The sequence below is a fragment of the Oppia nitens genome, unplaced genomic scaffold, assembly GCF_028296485.1.
Source record: "Oppia nitens isolate AA-2021 unplaced genomic scaffold, nextdenovo-longstitch-racon4-pilon3 scaffold21_pilon_pilon_pilon, whole genome shotgun sequence".
Taxonomy (NCBI): domain Eukaryota; kingdom Metazoa; phylum Arthropoda; class Arachnida; order Sarcoptiformes; family Oppiidae; genus Oppia; species Oppia nitens.
In genome coordinates, this window is record NW_026533201.1 from 220,866 (window position 1) to 235,000 (window position 14,135).

The following is a 14,135-nucleotide window of genomic DNA, read 5'->3' on the forward strand; positions in this document are numbered from 1 at the left end:
TTTTTATGCACATTATTACTGTATTAAAGGGGGGAATGTTTTTTGGATTTATGCCGACTCTCTCTCTCTCTCTCTCGATCTCGAAATTCACAAACAATGTTACAATTTTTATAGTTAAAAAAATTATATATATATATATATTAAAAAAAGAACTCATGTTAAATAAAACCATTTTACTGATAATAATTTTCTTTATGAATTTCGAATCAAATGTAACGTTGTTTGTGAATTGTACATTTTTTTTACACACTACAATTATTTTCCAAATGACTTTTCACATTATAACAAACACATTGATATTTATTACATATATATATATACAGTGTATTAAATGTGTGTTTAGTAACAGTAATAATAATAATAATAATAATAACTAATTAATTAAAAAACAAATTTTTTTAAAAAACAAAATTCGATTTTAATATTTTAGTGTAAAAAAATTTTTTTTTAGTTAACTAACTGACTGACAGTACAAACAGATATCTATTATTTTAAGTCATATATTGATTGTGTTGTTATAAATGTATTGTTAGTTAATAACAACAATAATAACTGTAATAATAATAATAATCATATCATTCAAGTCATCACATATTGTGTGTGCAGTCAGTCAGTCAAAGACAATGACCTACTATTGGGTGATAATAATGGCCATCATATCAATGATGGCCATCACCACCGGTGGTATAGTCATGGCCTCAGTGGACGATAGCCGTGAAGAAGCCGGTGGTCAGTCGCCGCCGGCGGCGGCGGCGGCGGCAGTTGATGGCATCGGTGACACACCCGCCGCCACCGGAGCCGCAGCAGCCGTAGACTCGGATGATGTACTCTACGCGACGCCAAACATCGACAACTACTACATCTACGAACACTTTGACGATCGGCAAGATTTTGATAGCCGATGGCTACGGTCGGCGATACCCAAACCGGACAGCAATGAACATAAATATGACGGCGAATGGGCTATAACTTCGACCACACAGTCGCTAAAAGGTGCGGTCGGTTAGCAGGCATGGGATGGTAGAGGGGTGTGGGGTTTGTCATAAATCAATGGGTGTGACCCCATCACTGGTGGCCAACACTACCATTACCACCACTACCGGTGGTGATGTGTGTGTGTGTGTGTGTGTGTGTGGGGTTTGGCCACCGATTTTTTTGGACACTCGCGGGTGTTATTAGTAATGATAGTGTCTCTTAAGCTCTCTCTCTCTCTCTCTCTCTCTCTCTCTCTCTGTTTAATGTCTCTCTTAAGTATGTAATGATTATCAGTATATCACTGATGGACAGGTAGTTAGTTATATACAAACACACAGATAGCTAACTGTTTAAAATATAGTGTGTCTGGTATTCATCATATTATATATATATATATATTATTAATATATACAGTGTGTGTGTGTGTCTATGTCTATACTTCCGGTATTAACTGTATATATATCTATGACATAATAATTTATTTAAAAAAAAAATTTTATTCAAAAAAAAGGGGATCCAAGCTATTATACAATACATATACAGTATATATATATATATATAGATATATAGTTAGTTTAGTTATGAGATATTATTTTAATACCGGTGTATCAATGTCTGGGACACTACAGTATATTAATATCTCAATTATCGGTAATTTAATAATAATAGACTGTTTTAATGGGTAGTACTGTAGTAGTAGTAGTAGTAGAAGTGGTAAGTAGTGTATGATATGACATACAGTGTATGATATGTGATATTTTATTTTATTTTGTTGTTAAAATGTTATTTAATATTTTAGTTTTTTCTAAAAATTTTTTTGAATAGATTTTCAATGATTTATATATAGACATTAGTATATTAATTATATAATAATATAGTTTTTTTGTAATAATTTATTTATTTCAACAAACAKAGAGAACAAACAATTTTTTTATATATAATTAATTAATGTTATTATTATTATTATTTTATAAATACTATACTACTATACCGTATATGATATAAAAGTATTATATAATTATATATACAGTATATAATGTCGTCGACAACCTATTACGACAATAAAACTATTTTTAATTTTAAATATAATTTTTTTTGGCATTTAATCAAAAAAACAAAACCAAAAAATTTTTTTTTTTTGTTATTACACTTAATGTTACACTAAATTAAATTCTCTGTTATTATATATAAATATATATATATAAAAAAAGTTATATAATATTAATAGCTTTTAAATATTTATATATATATATACAGTACTGTATTACCGGTACTAATAGTATTAGTATATAATTTACCGATAAATATATATATATATATATTAATAATTAAAAAAAACATGTAATGACATTATTATTATCGCACACACACTAGTTTAGCAAATAATTAATATAAATTTTTTTTAATTAATTAATTAATTAATATTTTTTGTATGATTTATGACCCCCCTATTAAAATAATTAGGCGACTCGTGTCTGATAGTCAAAAGTCGGGCCAAACATCACGCCATAAGCGCAAAGTTGGACAAAGTATTCAAATTTCACGAAAACAAACCGCTGGTCATGCAATACGAGGTCAGTTAGTTAGTTAGTTGAATAGACCACCGGTGCTATAGACCGGGGTTAGACAGACACCCTGTTATTAATACCCACTCACTCTCTCTCTCTATATATAAATATATATAAACTATAGGTACAGTTTCGTAACGGCCAGGAATGTGGCGGCGCTTATCTGAAACTATTGTCGGCACCGAGTGGTGACCTCAAGAAGCTGAACGACGGCACACAATACTCGATAATGTTCGGGCCGGACAAGTGCGGCAACGAAATGAAATTGCATTTTATTTTCCAACACCGTAACCCGAAAAACGGTAGCCTACAGGAAAAACATTGGAAAATGGCTTCAGGTGTCAACAAAATTGATGAACTATTCAAAGATAGTCGTTGGCATCAGTTGCGGCTGGAAATCGATACGGATAATCAGTTTGAAATAACAATGGATAAGACTAGCGTCGGTAAGGGTTCACTGTTGGAGGATTTCCAGCCGCCGGTAAATCCGCCGAAATTTATCGACGATCCCAACGATAGTAAACCCGAGAACTGGGATGAAAGAGAACGTATACCCGATCCGGACGCAGGTATTTGTTAATACTCTATACCTATTATTGAATTACCGATAATTTATTATTTTTGTTTTTTTGTGGTTCAATACAACCGGACAACAACAACAACAACAACAGTCAAACCCGACGATTGGGACGAAAGTGAGCCGCGAAAGATGGCCGATCCGAAAGCGAAAAAACCTGATGACTGGGACGAGGATGAACCCGAAATGATACCCGATTCGGAAGCCAAACAACCCGGCGATTGGGATACGGAAATGGACGGCGAATGGGAGGCACCSYTGATTGCCAATCCACAGTGCGCTAAGATTGCCGGTTGCGGTAAATGGTCGCAGCCGTTGATCGACAATCCCCAGTATAAGGGCAAATGGCGTGCGCCGATGATTGTCAATCCGGCCTACAAAGGCAAATGGGCGCCGAAAAAGATAGCCAATCCTGATTTCTATGAGGATCCGAATCCGTTTACTAATTTGCTGCCAATTGATGCCGGTATGTCCTAATGGGGGGTGTGGTCGGGTGTCGGTGAGGGGTATATAAGGATAATATCTATTATTTTGTTTATTTTTTTTTACTCTAAACAGTGGCTTTTGAATTGTGGACCATTTCGGACGGCATAGCCTTCGACAACATACTGATCACTGATGACAAAGATGTTGCCCAACATATATCGTCGCTAACCTATCAAATCAAGAAAGAGTTGGCCGATTCCGAAACGGATAATCTGATTGTCAAAGCTGTCAAATATACTAACAAATATCCGTGGCTTTGGGCCGTCTATATCGTAGCCATTGGTATACCGGTTGTGCTGTTCATAGCGTTCTGTTGTGTATCGCCAGTCAAACGGGACGGCAAACCATCGTCAGCGTCGACGACCGACGGTAATGGCCACTCGTCCTCAGCAGATACTACTGTCAACAGGCCGTCTACAAGTAGTGCCGCCGGCGGCGGCGCTTCTTCTACTAGAAGAAGTGGTGCCACTATTGCTCAACAAACGACAACTAACAAGAAGACAGATGAGCCGCAACCGGACGATCCGAATCTGACTATTGTTGAAGAAGATGACCAAAAGGTTTGTTTTTTTTGTGTTATTGTCTCAATTGAAGACTGATTTACTGATTATTATCTCTCTCTCTCTCTCTCTCTCTTTCTATCTATCTATCTATCTATTGATAGGTTGATGACTATGACGACGACGAAGAGGAAGAAGAAACTGAAGAACAAGATATCGAAGCTCAAGAAGAAGAAGAAGATGACGACGAAGAGGAGGAAGAAGAAGAAGAGGATGAAGACGACAACAACCAAGTGGTTGTTGAACAAGAAATAGTTGAACCGCCGGTCCGGTCATCGCCGCGATTACGCAAATCGCGCGCCCGAAAGGAATAGGGATTTTCAAAAAATTAGTTTTTAAATAATTAATTAATTAATTAATTAATAATTTTTAACACAAACAAAACAAACAAATAATTTAAGATACAGTTTTAGTTTTAATTAAATTAATTAAATATTATTATTATTATTATTATTTGGATTACAAACAGTAATATTATTTAGAGACTATTAGTTACTAGAAGTTTATTACTTATAAATTATTTAAATTTATATAAAACTATAACTCTCTCCTCTCTCTCTCTCTATCTCTCTCTCTCTCTCTCTCTCTCTCTCTCTCTCTCTCTCTCTTTGTGTAAAATATTTTTATTTTATTTTTTGATTGTTTTTAAAATTGAGATATAAATTTCAAAGTAATTTATATAATTTACAAGAGTTTATATATCTATATATATATATATATTATATAATATGATATAAATTTTTTTTGTTTATCTCATTAATAATTAATAATAATTATTTTCTATTTGTATAGATTACTAGTAGTAGTAGTAATAGTAGTTTTGTTTGTTTTAATTTTAAATTGTAATTATTATTATAAGTTTAGTTATACTCTATAGTGTTAATTGTTTGTCTAAATAATTTATTTAATGGATTGCATTGATATTATACAGTATAGTAATATATATTTATATATATATTAATATTTATAAATATATATTTGATTTTTATTATTTATGAATTTTTTTTTCAATTGATCAAATTCATATTTTATTTAAAGTCATTATTATTGTTTATCTAGTTTAATATTATTATTATTATTAATTAATTTTATTTATATTAGTAATAATAGTAATATTATAATTATTATTATAGTATTTCTAGTTTTTATTATTATTATTATTATACGATAGTTATAAAAACTATCGACAAATATCTAGTGATTTTGATTTTTTGAATATTTTTACGGAAAAAAAACAATATAAACAAACAAACAACAAATGTTATTATTTTATTATATAAATGAAATACAATAACACAAACAAATAATTGTCATAATTTTTATGCAAACAAAAAAATATTTTATTTATATCACACACACATTAAAAATAATAATAATTATTGTTATTATTATCTATACATTTAATATACCCGTAAAATACCGGTAAATATAATCCAATAATTTACTAAATGAAATTCAAAGTGAGCTATAATTTTAATTATAATTACCGTAAAAACAATAATAATAATAATAATAAATTGCAAAACAAATAATAATAACATATATTATTATTTTAATAATTTTTCTAAAAAAAATTTAACAAAATTATATATACTTTATATTGAATATACATTATTTATATATATATATATTTAATTATATAAATTATAGATTATAATGTTAAATGTATTTTATGTATATTTTTAATTGCTCACCAATATATTTTTTATCCCCCAAATTATTATTATTATTATTACCGTAGTATCACTCACTAAATAATTATATATATATATACAGTATATTATATTTAGTAATATATATATATATATAAATTTATATATAATTTTTAATTACCGGTAATTATTTTCAACAACAATAAAAAATCATAACTCACTATATTATATACAGTAATATATATATATATTTGATTTGATTGATGTTTATATCTTCCATATATTCAATATATATATTAATAAAAAAATATATATTGATATACAATATATATATATATATTTACAGTATATATCTATATATACTTACTGTATATTATATAATATTGTATAGTTTAACGAGTCATTTATAATAATTAATAATTATATATAAAAAAAAATTTAATAAAAAGATTAATTTGACAACAAATTTGTAAAAAAATTAATTATTATTTATTTAGTTATTTATTTAGTTATCAAAATATACTGTATATTAATATCTATAACTTATAATTAATTAATTAACAATCGACATAATATTATATCGAATGGCCGACCATTGGACAACTGGACCCGACTCGTGACCCACGGGTACCAAACGTACAGTCAGTCGGGACTTGTTTCGGGTAACAACCGGCGACAAGTCGTAACTATCGTCCAACAGTCGCGACCATTGATTGCCTAACGGTTGTAACCATCGGCCAACTAATTGGCCATCAATGTAGACATCGGAGCACTGGTAGCCTATCAGTTGATCAGCTGTCCTGAACAGTCGGACACCATTGTTCATAGAATCTATATCTACGGTAAACTCTACCGGTTTATCAGTATTAACGGCCATTGTTTTCATCAATTGCTTATACGACTGTCCTTCGTAGGCTGAGTTCAACTCATATCGGGTTTCGATACCACTGGCCACATACCGGTGACGTTGACGACTATCCTGATCGGTCGGATCGACTGAATCGGTTAATTTGAGTGCCGGCGGCTGATCGGGTCGGCCATACCAATAGGCAACCGATTGATAGACGGCCGGTTCATTGTCGTCGATAGGCCCGTGTTCGATACCCATTACTAGACCCGATTCAAAGGACAGTCCACCAGTATATAGACGCAGGGCTTGTGTACAATCATTCAGACAGTCATCGCATCCTTTAGTTTCGTAACCCGAGTTGCCATTCAATGCTATATATATATAATAGGTATATTAAAAACAAAATGGGTTAACCCATGGAAAATGGACAGTTAGGTTAGGTAGTGGACTACTAACGCATGTCAAACGTGATACCGTTCCTGAAAAACCAACCCGATTCGTAGAAATCTTCCGTTCCCGTACCGTACAGCTCAGGGGTGTGTTTACCGTCCAAATAGATACGTTCGTCACCTTCCATATAGTCGCGCAAATTACCCGTTTCGATGAGTCCGTGCATAGTATGGGAGACACCGTATACCTGTCCTCTGCCCGTAGTGTTCAGGAATATATAGTCGATACCTATTAGGGGTAGGTATTGAGATAAAAATTATATATATATATCAGGGTTAAGCAACTTTTAGAGGGGGATTTTGGACTTACCCCCCCCCTAACCCCCTTACTTAACCCTGATATATATATATTTAAGGTATAAATTACTAAATATTAATAGATATTTATTGTTGTTTTTTTTTAATATTCAATTTTAAACATAAATATAATTTTTTTTTGTAATTTCTAATTATTTTTTTTACTCATAATACTCGTTAATAATTTAGTTTTTTATATACAGTATGTATATATACAGTATATTTAAATTAAATAATTAAAATAATAAATTAACTATTAATAATTTATATAAATAATAATTAAATTTAATAAATACAAAAAAAACTGTAATAATTTAATTGCTACAAGTTTTATAATAAGTTTATATTAAGATAGTTTTCCAAATATTATTGATAAAACTTAGAAAATTTTAAAAATTATTTTAAATAGTTAATTTATTAATTAATTATTTAATATTTTTTTTAAAAAAATATATATAATTAACCTAACTCATTTTATTTTTCTAGTAATAACATTGTAGTAACTAAACTACAGTTTATACTGTATATTTAAAGTTTATTTAAAAATTATTATAATATTTATAATAATTTTAAACAGGGTCAGTCAATTAAAAAAAACAGTTACTAATATTATTATTATTATTATTATTATTATGATTATTACTAACCTGGCCGGGTAGTTTCATTGCGATAGGTAGCATAAAAATGACCAAGCTGATTTTTGGCAAACTTTTGCTTAATTGACGGATCTTTAACATAGTAGACATCGGCAGTCATCGGAAACTGTCGATAGATATCGTTGGCCAACGCAGCCGCTGCCGCCGCAGCCGGCACTTGGACACTGATACGGGCTCGGGTGGCAAACGGCATTGGCCACCACGATCGGAATGTACCCGTGCGGGCATCGACACTGAACCATAGCGATCGGGTATCGTACATACCTAGACCACTGCCGAAAAATTGACCAACAGGTGTATCAATAGTCAAGTGGCCATCAAACTGGCCAACCAGTCGACATAAGGCCAAAAATTCGGTACTATCTGCTAGTCGTTTACGATAGTCGACACCCGCGTAACGGAACACACGGCTACCCGACCATGTCTGGCCATCGATGTGATAACGATGGCCAGATTCGTCGCCCGGATGATTGGGACCGATTTCGAGTACATCGGTTCTGAGCCATTCATATTGCTGGCCATCGGCGGCGGCGATGGCGACCAGCGAATCGATTTCGTAACGAAATTCATTGAAATCCAATTTCGATGACTGAAACACTTGACGTATATTCAGGTGTGTCTTGTTTTTGGTTAGTTTCGGATCTATGGCTACAGTTTCCTCTGACCACATATTTTCGGTAATACCGGTTATTGCGGTACTGTTCCAATAGCCGGCCGGTTGGCCGTCGATATAGATCTGGGCCACTTGTGCGGCCACACTCGGGTCCAGTCGACGGGTTAGCCGTACGCCCGAGTTTTTCGGGTCGATGCGGGCATAGAATTCGCTGGAACCACCGTTTTGACCGCCGAAAGCCCGGCCATCGTCAACGGTTCGCGGACTACGTACCAGTTCGGGCACCTGTAGCCTAATCTCTCTGATTTCGCCCGAAATGCCGTCTAAGTCTATAATCGGTGTATCAGTCGTCCGAAAATCGACCACTTTATGAGCGACTAGTATTGGATTATCGTCGCCGCCGCCGCCGCCGGCCGTACGGCGGTTACTATCAGGACTACGGGTACCGAAGGCTCGGAGTTGGTCGATAATATCGTCGGCAGTGTCCAGCGGATCAAATGTTTGGACGCCCAGCGAGTCGGCAAACGTACGATAGGTTACGTGATAGTAGTTGGGATTAGTGTCGACCGTAATCTTCATCGACCGGCGATAAGTCATCGGTACTTTGATTACGCCGCCACCTGACGTATCGTCACCGTTGCCGACCAATGGCCAGACAAATGGCGGACCCAGTTGGCCATTGAGTACGTCCTAATCATTGTTAGGATTATGATTAGGATTGAATGATAAGTTAGATTAGGATTTTTTTTTAATTAATTTTTTTTTTAGTTTGTTGGTTAGTAACTAATAATAATACTGTATATAATAGGTTCAGATAATTTAATTTTTTAAATTTTAATTATTTATTTTTTTAATTTAATAAAATTAAATATTCTATAAATAAATAATTGAAAACTTTTTTATTTATTTAAAAACCGGTCTCAACTGTTTTAATTAATTTTGTTTTATATATCTATTTATATACTGTATATTAATTTTTTTTAATTACATGTTACAAATTAAATTAATAATATTTAAATAATAATAATAATATGAAATTAATTGTAATAATTAAAAAAAAATTATAGTAAGTTATAAAATAAACTAAAATGTTTAAATTAGTTTAATTTTAATTATTATTATTAGTAGTAGTAGTAACTATAATATACTGTAACTATTGAATAGTAATATAAAATTAATCAAATTTATTATAGATTTATCTTTATATATATATATAAATTATTAAATAAATTTCAATACAAAAAAAAAATCATTTACCTGTAAATGATTATCAATAACCCGAATGCCGTCCAATTCGACCACAATTTTCCCGGTCTTATTGAAAACACCGTTATCTCTGGTCATCCAAATACTATCGACTTCGCCGGCACCTAAATGTTCGGCAATTATACAGTGGCCGGCATTAGTGGCCACTAGTAGTTTCAAACAGGCAAACGGTCCGCCGTCATCATTCAGGCCGCGTCTATCGAAACTGGAAAACTGTTTCGTATGGACACCGGGTCTCAGTTCGCTTAGACGACTGGCCGATTCACGATACAATTGATACCCGACGGGACCGTTGCCAGCTTCGGTAAAAGTGGCCAATAGTTGCACAATAATTATTAATTTAATTAGCATTGTTTTATTTGAAATTAATTAATTAATTTTTTGTTAACTAATTGATTTAATTTAAATATATATATATATATATAGTTATAGAAAAAAAATTATTTAAAATTAATTTTTTTTTAAATAAAAATAATAATAAAAATATTTTATTTTCCAATTTTCTAAAGAGATTTATATATATTTTTCGTTATTTATAGATATTTTTGTTATCAACATTTTTTTTTGTTCAAATTAAATATTTTTTGTTTAACTGTTTAATTAGAGTGAATTGATTTTTTGTTTTATAATACAAACAAAAAAATATCATTATTATCTAAATTATTTAATATCTAAAATATAATTATATTGTATATTATTTTTTTTTATTTAATAAGTTTTTGCACTTTTATTGAGCAAACAATTATCAAACAGTTATCCACACATCAGGTGTAAAATTTCTCATATATATAGAAAAATTAAAATCAATTAATAAATATTTTAATTGTTATATACATATGTATACCTAAAAAAATAAATAATATCAATATAGATAATGTTGTACTGTATTTATTTGATACAAACAATTAACACACTATTAAATAAAATAATAATAATAATACTAAACGGATTTTTAGTATTTTATTTAATCAATAAATTTTTTTTGATAATTAATTAATTTTTTTATTGTATAATTTTTTCAACAATAACAATAAAATTGATAATAATATCAATAATATAATATATATAAAAACAACAAGGTTAATTTTAGTTGTTTTTAAAAAAATGTTGTGTTCAAAGTCTATAAATATTTAATTTATATATTTTTTTATATATATTTCTAAATTATTATAAAAATAATATACTATTACTGTTTAATAGTAAATAATTTTAATAAATAATTTTTTTTTTGAAAGAAATTATTTTTATAAATTATATTTATTTTTTATTATTTACATTTAAAACTTTAAAATTTTTTAAATTATAAATTTGAAACAAAACACCAAAAATACTCTATTATTAATTATAATTTTTTTTACAATTAAATAAAATTATTAATAAATAAAACATAAATAAAATTATTAATACATAAAACATAATTAAATTACTAATAAATTAAACATAATTAAATACCTTGAAAAAATAAATAAGTAAATAATAATTTTTTAACTTATACTTATTAAAGTAAAATAATTATCAATATATATATAATCAATATATGATATATATATATATTACATAATAAATGTATATATTAAATATATAATAAAACAAAAATAAATATATTTACAATTAAAAAAATTAGTAATTATTATTAAATTAATAAAAATTAAATAGTATTGAAAATAATTAAAAAAAAAAATTGATATTATTTACCATTTCTAATATTAACCCATAGATTACTAAAATCATTATTATTATTATTATTATTTGTATTATCACTAGTTAGTTGATCCATAGTATTATTATTATTATTATCATTACTGGCCATTAATATAGCGGCGGCACCGGTAGCTGAAAAACTTTGTTGCTGTTGGGGTTGAGGAGGTTCACGGGTTGTCTGTTTTTTGGTAGACTGTCTATGATTATCATAATCATCATCACTGGTAGTGGTAGTAGTGTTAACATCATCTATAATAACGATAATGTTGTTATCAGTTGAACTGTTATCTCTTTGACCATCAGCGGCACCGGTAGTAGTTTTGGTGGTAGTGTTGTTAGTAGTAGTAGTAGTTGTAGTAGTTTTCAAGTTATTATTGTCAACCATATCATCGTTGACATCGACATCAAGATCGTCATCATTATTACTGAGATGACAGTTCTCGATGGTTACTATGTTTGTCGACACTGCCATTGAGCTAACGGTTCCCATTGTTGGCTGAGCTCTTAGTCTATTTGATGTCGACTTAGCTACCGGTGTCGGTGTCGATGTCGTTGATGATGACGACGACTCCGAAGACAGCGATGACATTGTATTGATATTGTTGTTGTCGTCGTCGTCATCGCTGTAATCGCCGGTCAGTTCGGTACGCGATATTGTCATCCGTCGCCGATGATGACCACCACCACCACTGCCGCCGCCGCCGCCGCCGAAACGTTTAGTCTTAAATTTTTTCAATAGTTTACTATCTTTTCGTTTATGTTTTTGTTTACGGCGATGACTACTCCGTCGGCCACCGGTTTTGTAGTTGTCATCGGCGTCGCCGGCGTCCTGTTTTGAATTGTGGCCACCAATTGACGGCGGCTCAGGCGATGGTATCATTTTCGGTAAATCGCCAAACGAGCTCAGATAGGATTTAGGATTCTGGGCTTCGGGAAAGTTAGACCAATAGACTGGATCTGTGTATGGGATGGGTGTCAAAAAAAAATAAATAAATAATTATAAAGACATTAAATTTATTAAAAAAAAAAAAATTAATTTTAAGTTATATATATATTATAGTTAATTATTATTATACTGGCATATAATATATAAATTAATTTTTAAAAATTAAATAATAATAATAATAATTAATTAGTTAAGCTATTAAAAATAAATATTTTTTTGTTCAAATAATTAATGTTCAATTAGCATATTAATTATAATAGACATTAAATATATTATAATAAAGTTATAAATTATTTTTAATTAATTTATTTAGGATTCCTATAATAATTTAGTTATAATTTTTTTTTATTGTTGTTATTACTTTACTATATAATAATAATTACTTAATTTATTTTACTAGTTAGTATTAATTAACTATTACTATTAATAATATTATTATTTTATACCTAATTTTTCGCCACCATCATCATCATCATCATCATTGGTAATATGTTTTTTGGCCAACAATTGCCGATCGCTGTTACTACTAGTACTGCAGCCACTATTGATGGACATTATATGATGATCATCATCATCATCGCCATCATCATCGCCATCAAAATGTTCACAATAATTGGTACCTACGATAACAATTTCGGGAACACCATTACCACCACCACTACCGCCACCACTACCGCCAGCACTGGTCGATTCAATTGACTGGCCATTACTGTCGGTCAAATAGTCGCTATGCGGCGGCTGCTGCTGCGGTTCATTGAAGGCCACTATAATTTGTCGCCTAAATATTGATAGTATTGCCGATAGTATGGCCAGAAAAGCGCCGGACATGGAGGCAACCACACCGATCATCATAAATACGACACCAATTGCCATAATGTAGCGCAATATTATATAGCCTATTATTATTATTATTATTATTATAAACAATTATTATAGTTTATTAATAATATTTAGATAAAATGTGCAAGATATAAATATTTATATTATAATTAATTATAATTAATTATATTAAATAATATTTAATACCTTATATATATTTTTAATACCTAATATTTAATAACTTATATATATATATATATATATATATATATAATTTATAGTTCAAAATTAATGTAAAAAAATAATTATTATTAAAAATTTTGATATAAAAATCACAATTAAAAATAAAATATTTTATATTATATTTCGCGATAATACATCTAAAAAATTGGTTTAAATTATTTTAAATATTTTTTGTTATTATTATTTGATATTAGTTAAAGAAAAATTAAATAAAATTAAATAATTAAATAAAATTTTATTATAATAATTATTTATATGATATATATATATATATATATTATGCTAATGTTTAAAGTTTAAAGCAAATATTTTATGTATTATTAAATTAATTAATTATCTATATATTACCGTAGATCAGTACAGTACCGATCACTTACCGATTGCAATGAGAGGTACGCCGATAAACATCAGACACACGGAGAACATACAGACCCGTTGTGTAGAGTCGACCGGATTTTTTTCGGGCTTTCGTTGGCG

At 30.0% G+C, this 14,135-nt stretch overlaps 3 protein-coding genes across 3 annotated transcripts; 1 reads left to right on the forward strand and 2 right to left on the reverse strand.

Annotated features, from left to right (window-relative positions):
- Positions 1-445: 445 nt before the first annotated feature.
- Positions 446-4,545, forward strand: LOC128953226 (calnexin-like). Its single transcript, XM_054298702.1, has 6 exons — positions 446-993; positions 2,440-2,549; positions 2,668-3,112; positions 3,215-3,586; positions 3,679-4,166; positions 4,271-4,545. Exons 1-6 carry the CDS (start codon positions 624-626, stop codon positions 4,478-4,480), a joined length of 1,995 nt encoding a protein of 664 aa, XP_054154677.1. The 5' UTR covers positions 446-623; the 3' UTR covers positions 4,481-4,545.
- Positions 4,546-6,341: 1,796 nt separating this feature from the next.
- Positions 6,342-10,300, reverse strand: LOC128953225 (uncharacterized). Its single transcript, XM_054298701.1, has 4 exons — positions 9,941-10,300; positions 8,062-9,373; positions 7,125-7,346; positions 6,342-7,039 (listed from the first exon to the last, which is right to left on the reverse strand). Exons 1-4 carry the CDS (start codon positions 10,298-10,300, stop codon positions 6,372-6,374), a joined length of 2,562 nt encoding a protein of 853 aa, XP_054154676.1. The 3' UTR covers positions 6,342-6,371.
- A 1,336-nt stretch (positions 10,301-11,636) lies between these two features.
- LOC128953340 (type-2 histone deacetylase 2-like) lies at positions 11,637-13,469 on the reverse strand. The gene is made up of 2 exons (XM_054298827.1): positions 13,130-13,469; positions 11,637-12,607 (listed from the first exon to the last, which is right to left on the reverse strand). The coding sequence occupies exons 1-2, from the start codon at positions 13,467-13,469 to the stop codon at positions 11,637-11,639; spliced, it is 1,311 nt and encodes a 436-aa protein (XP_054154802.1).
- Between the last annotated feature and the right edge of the window lie 666 nt (positions 13,470-14,135).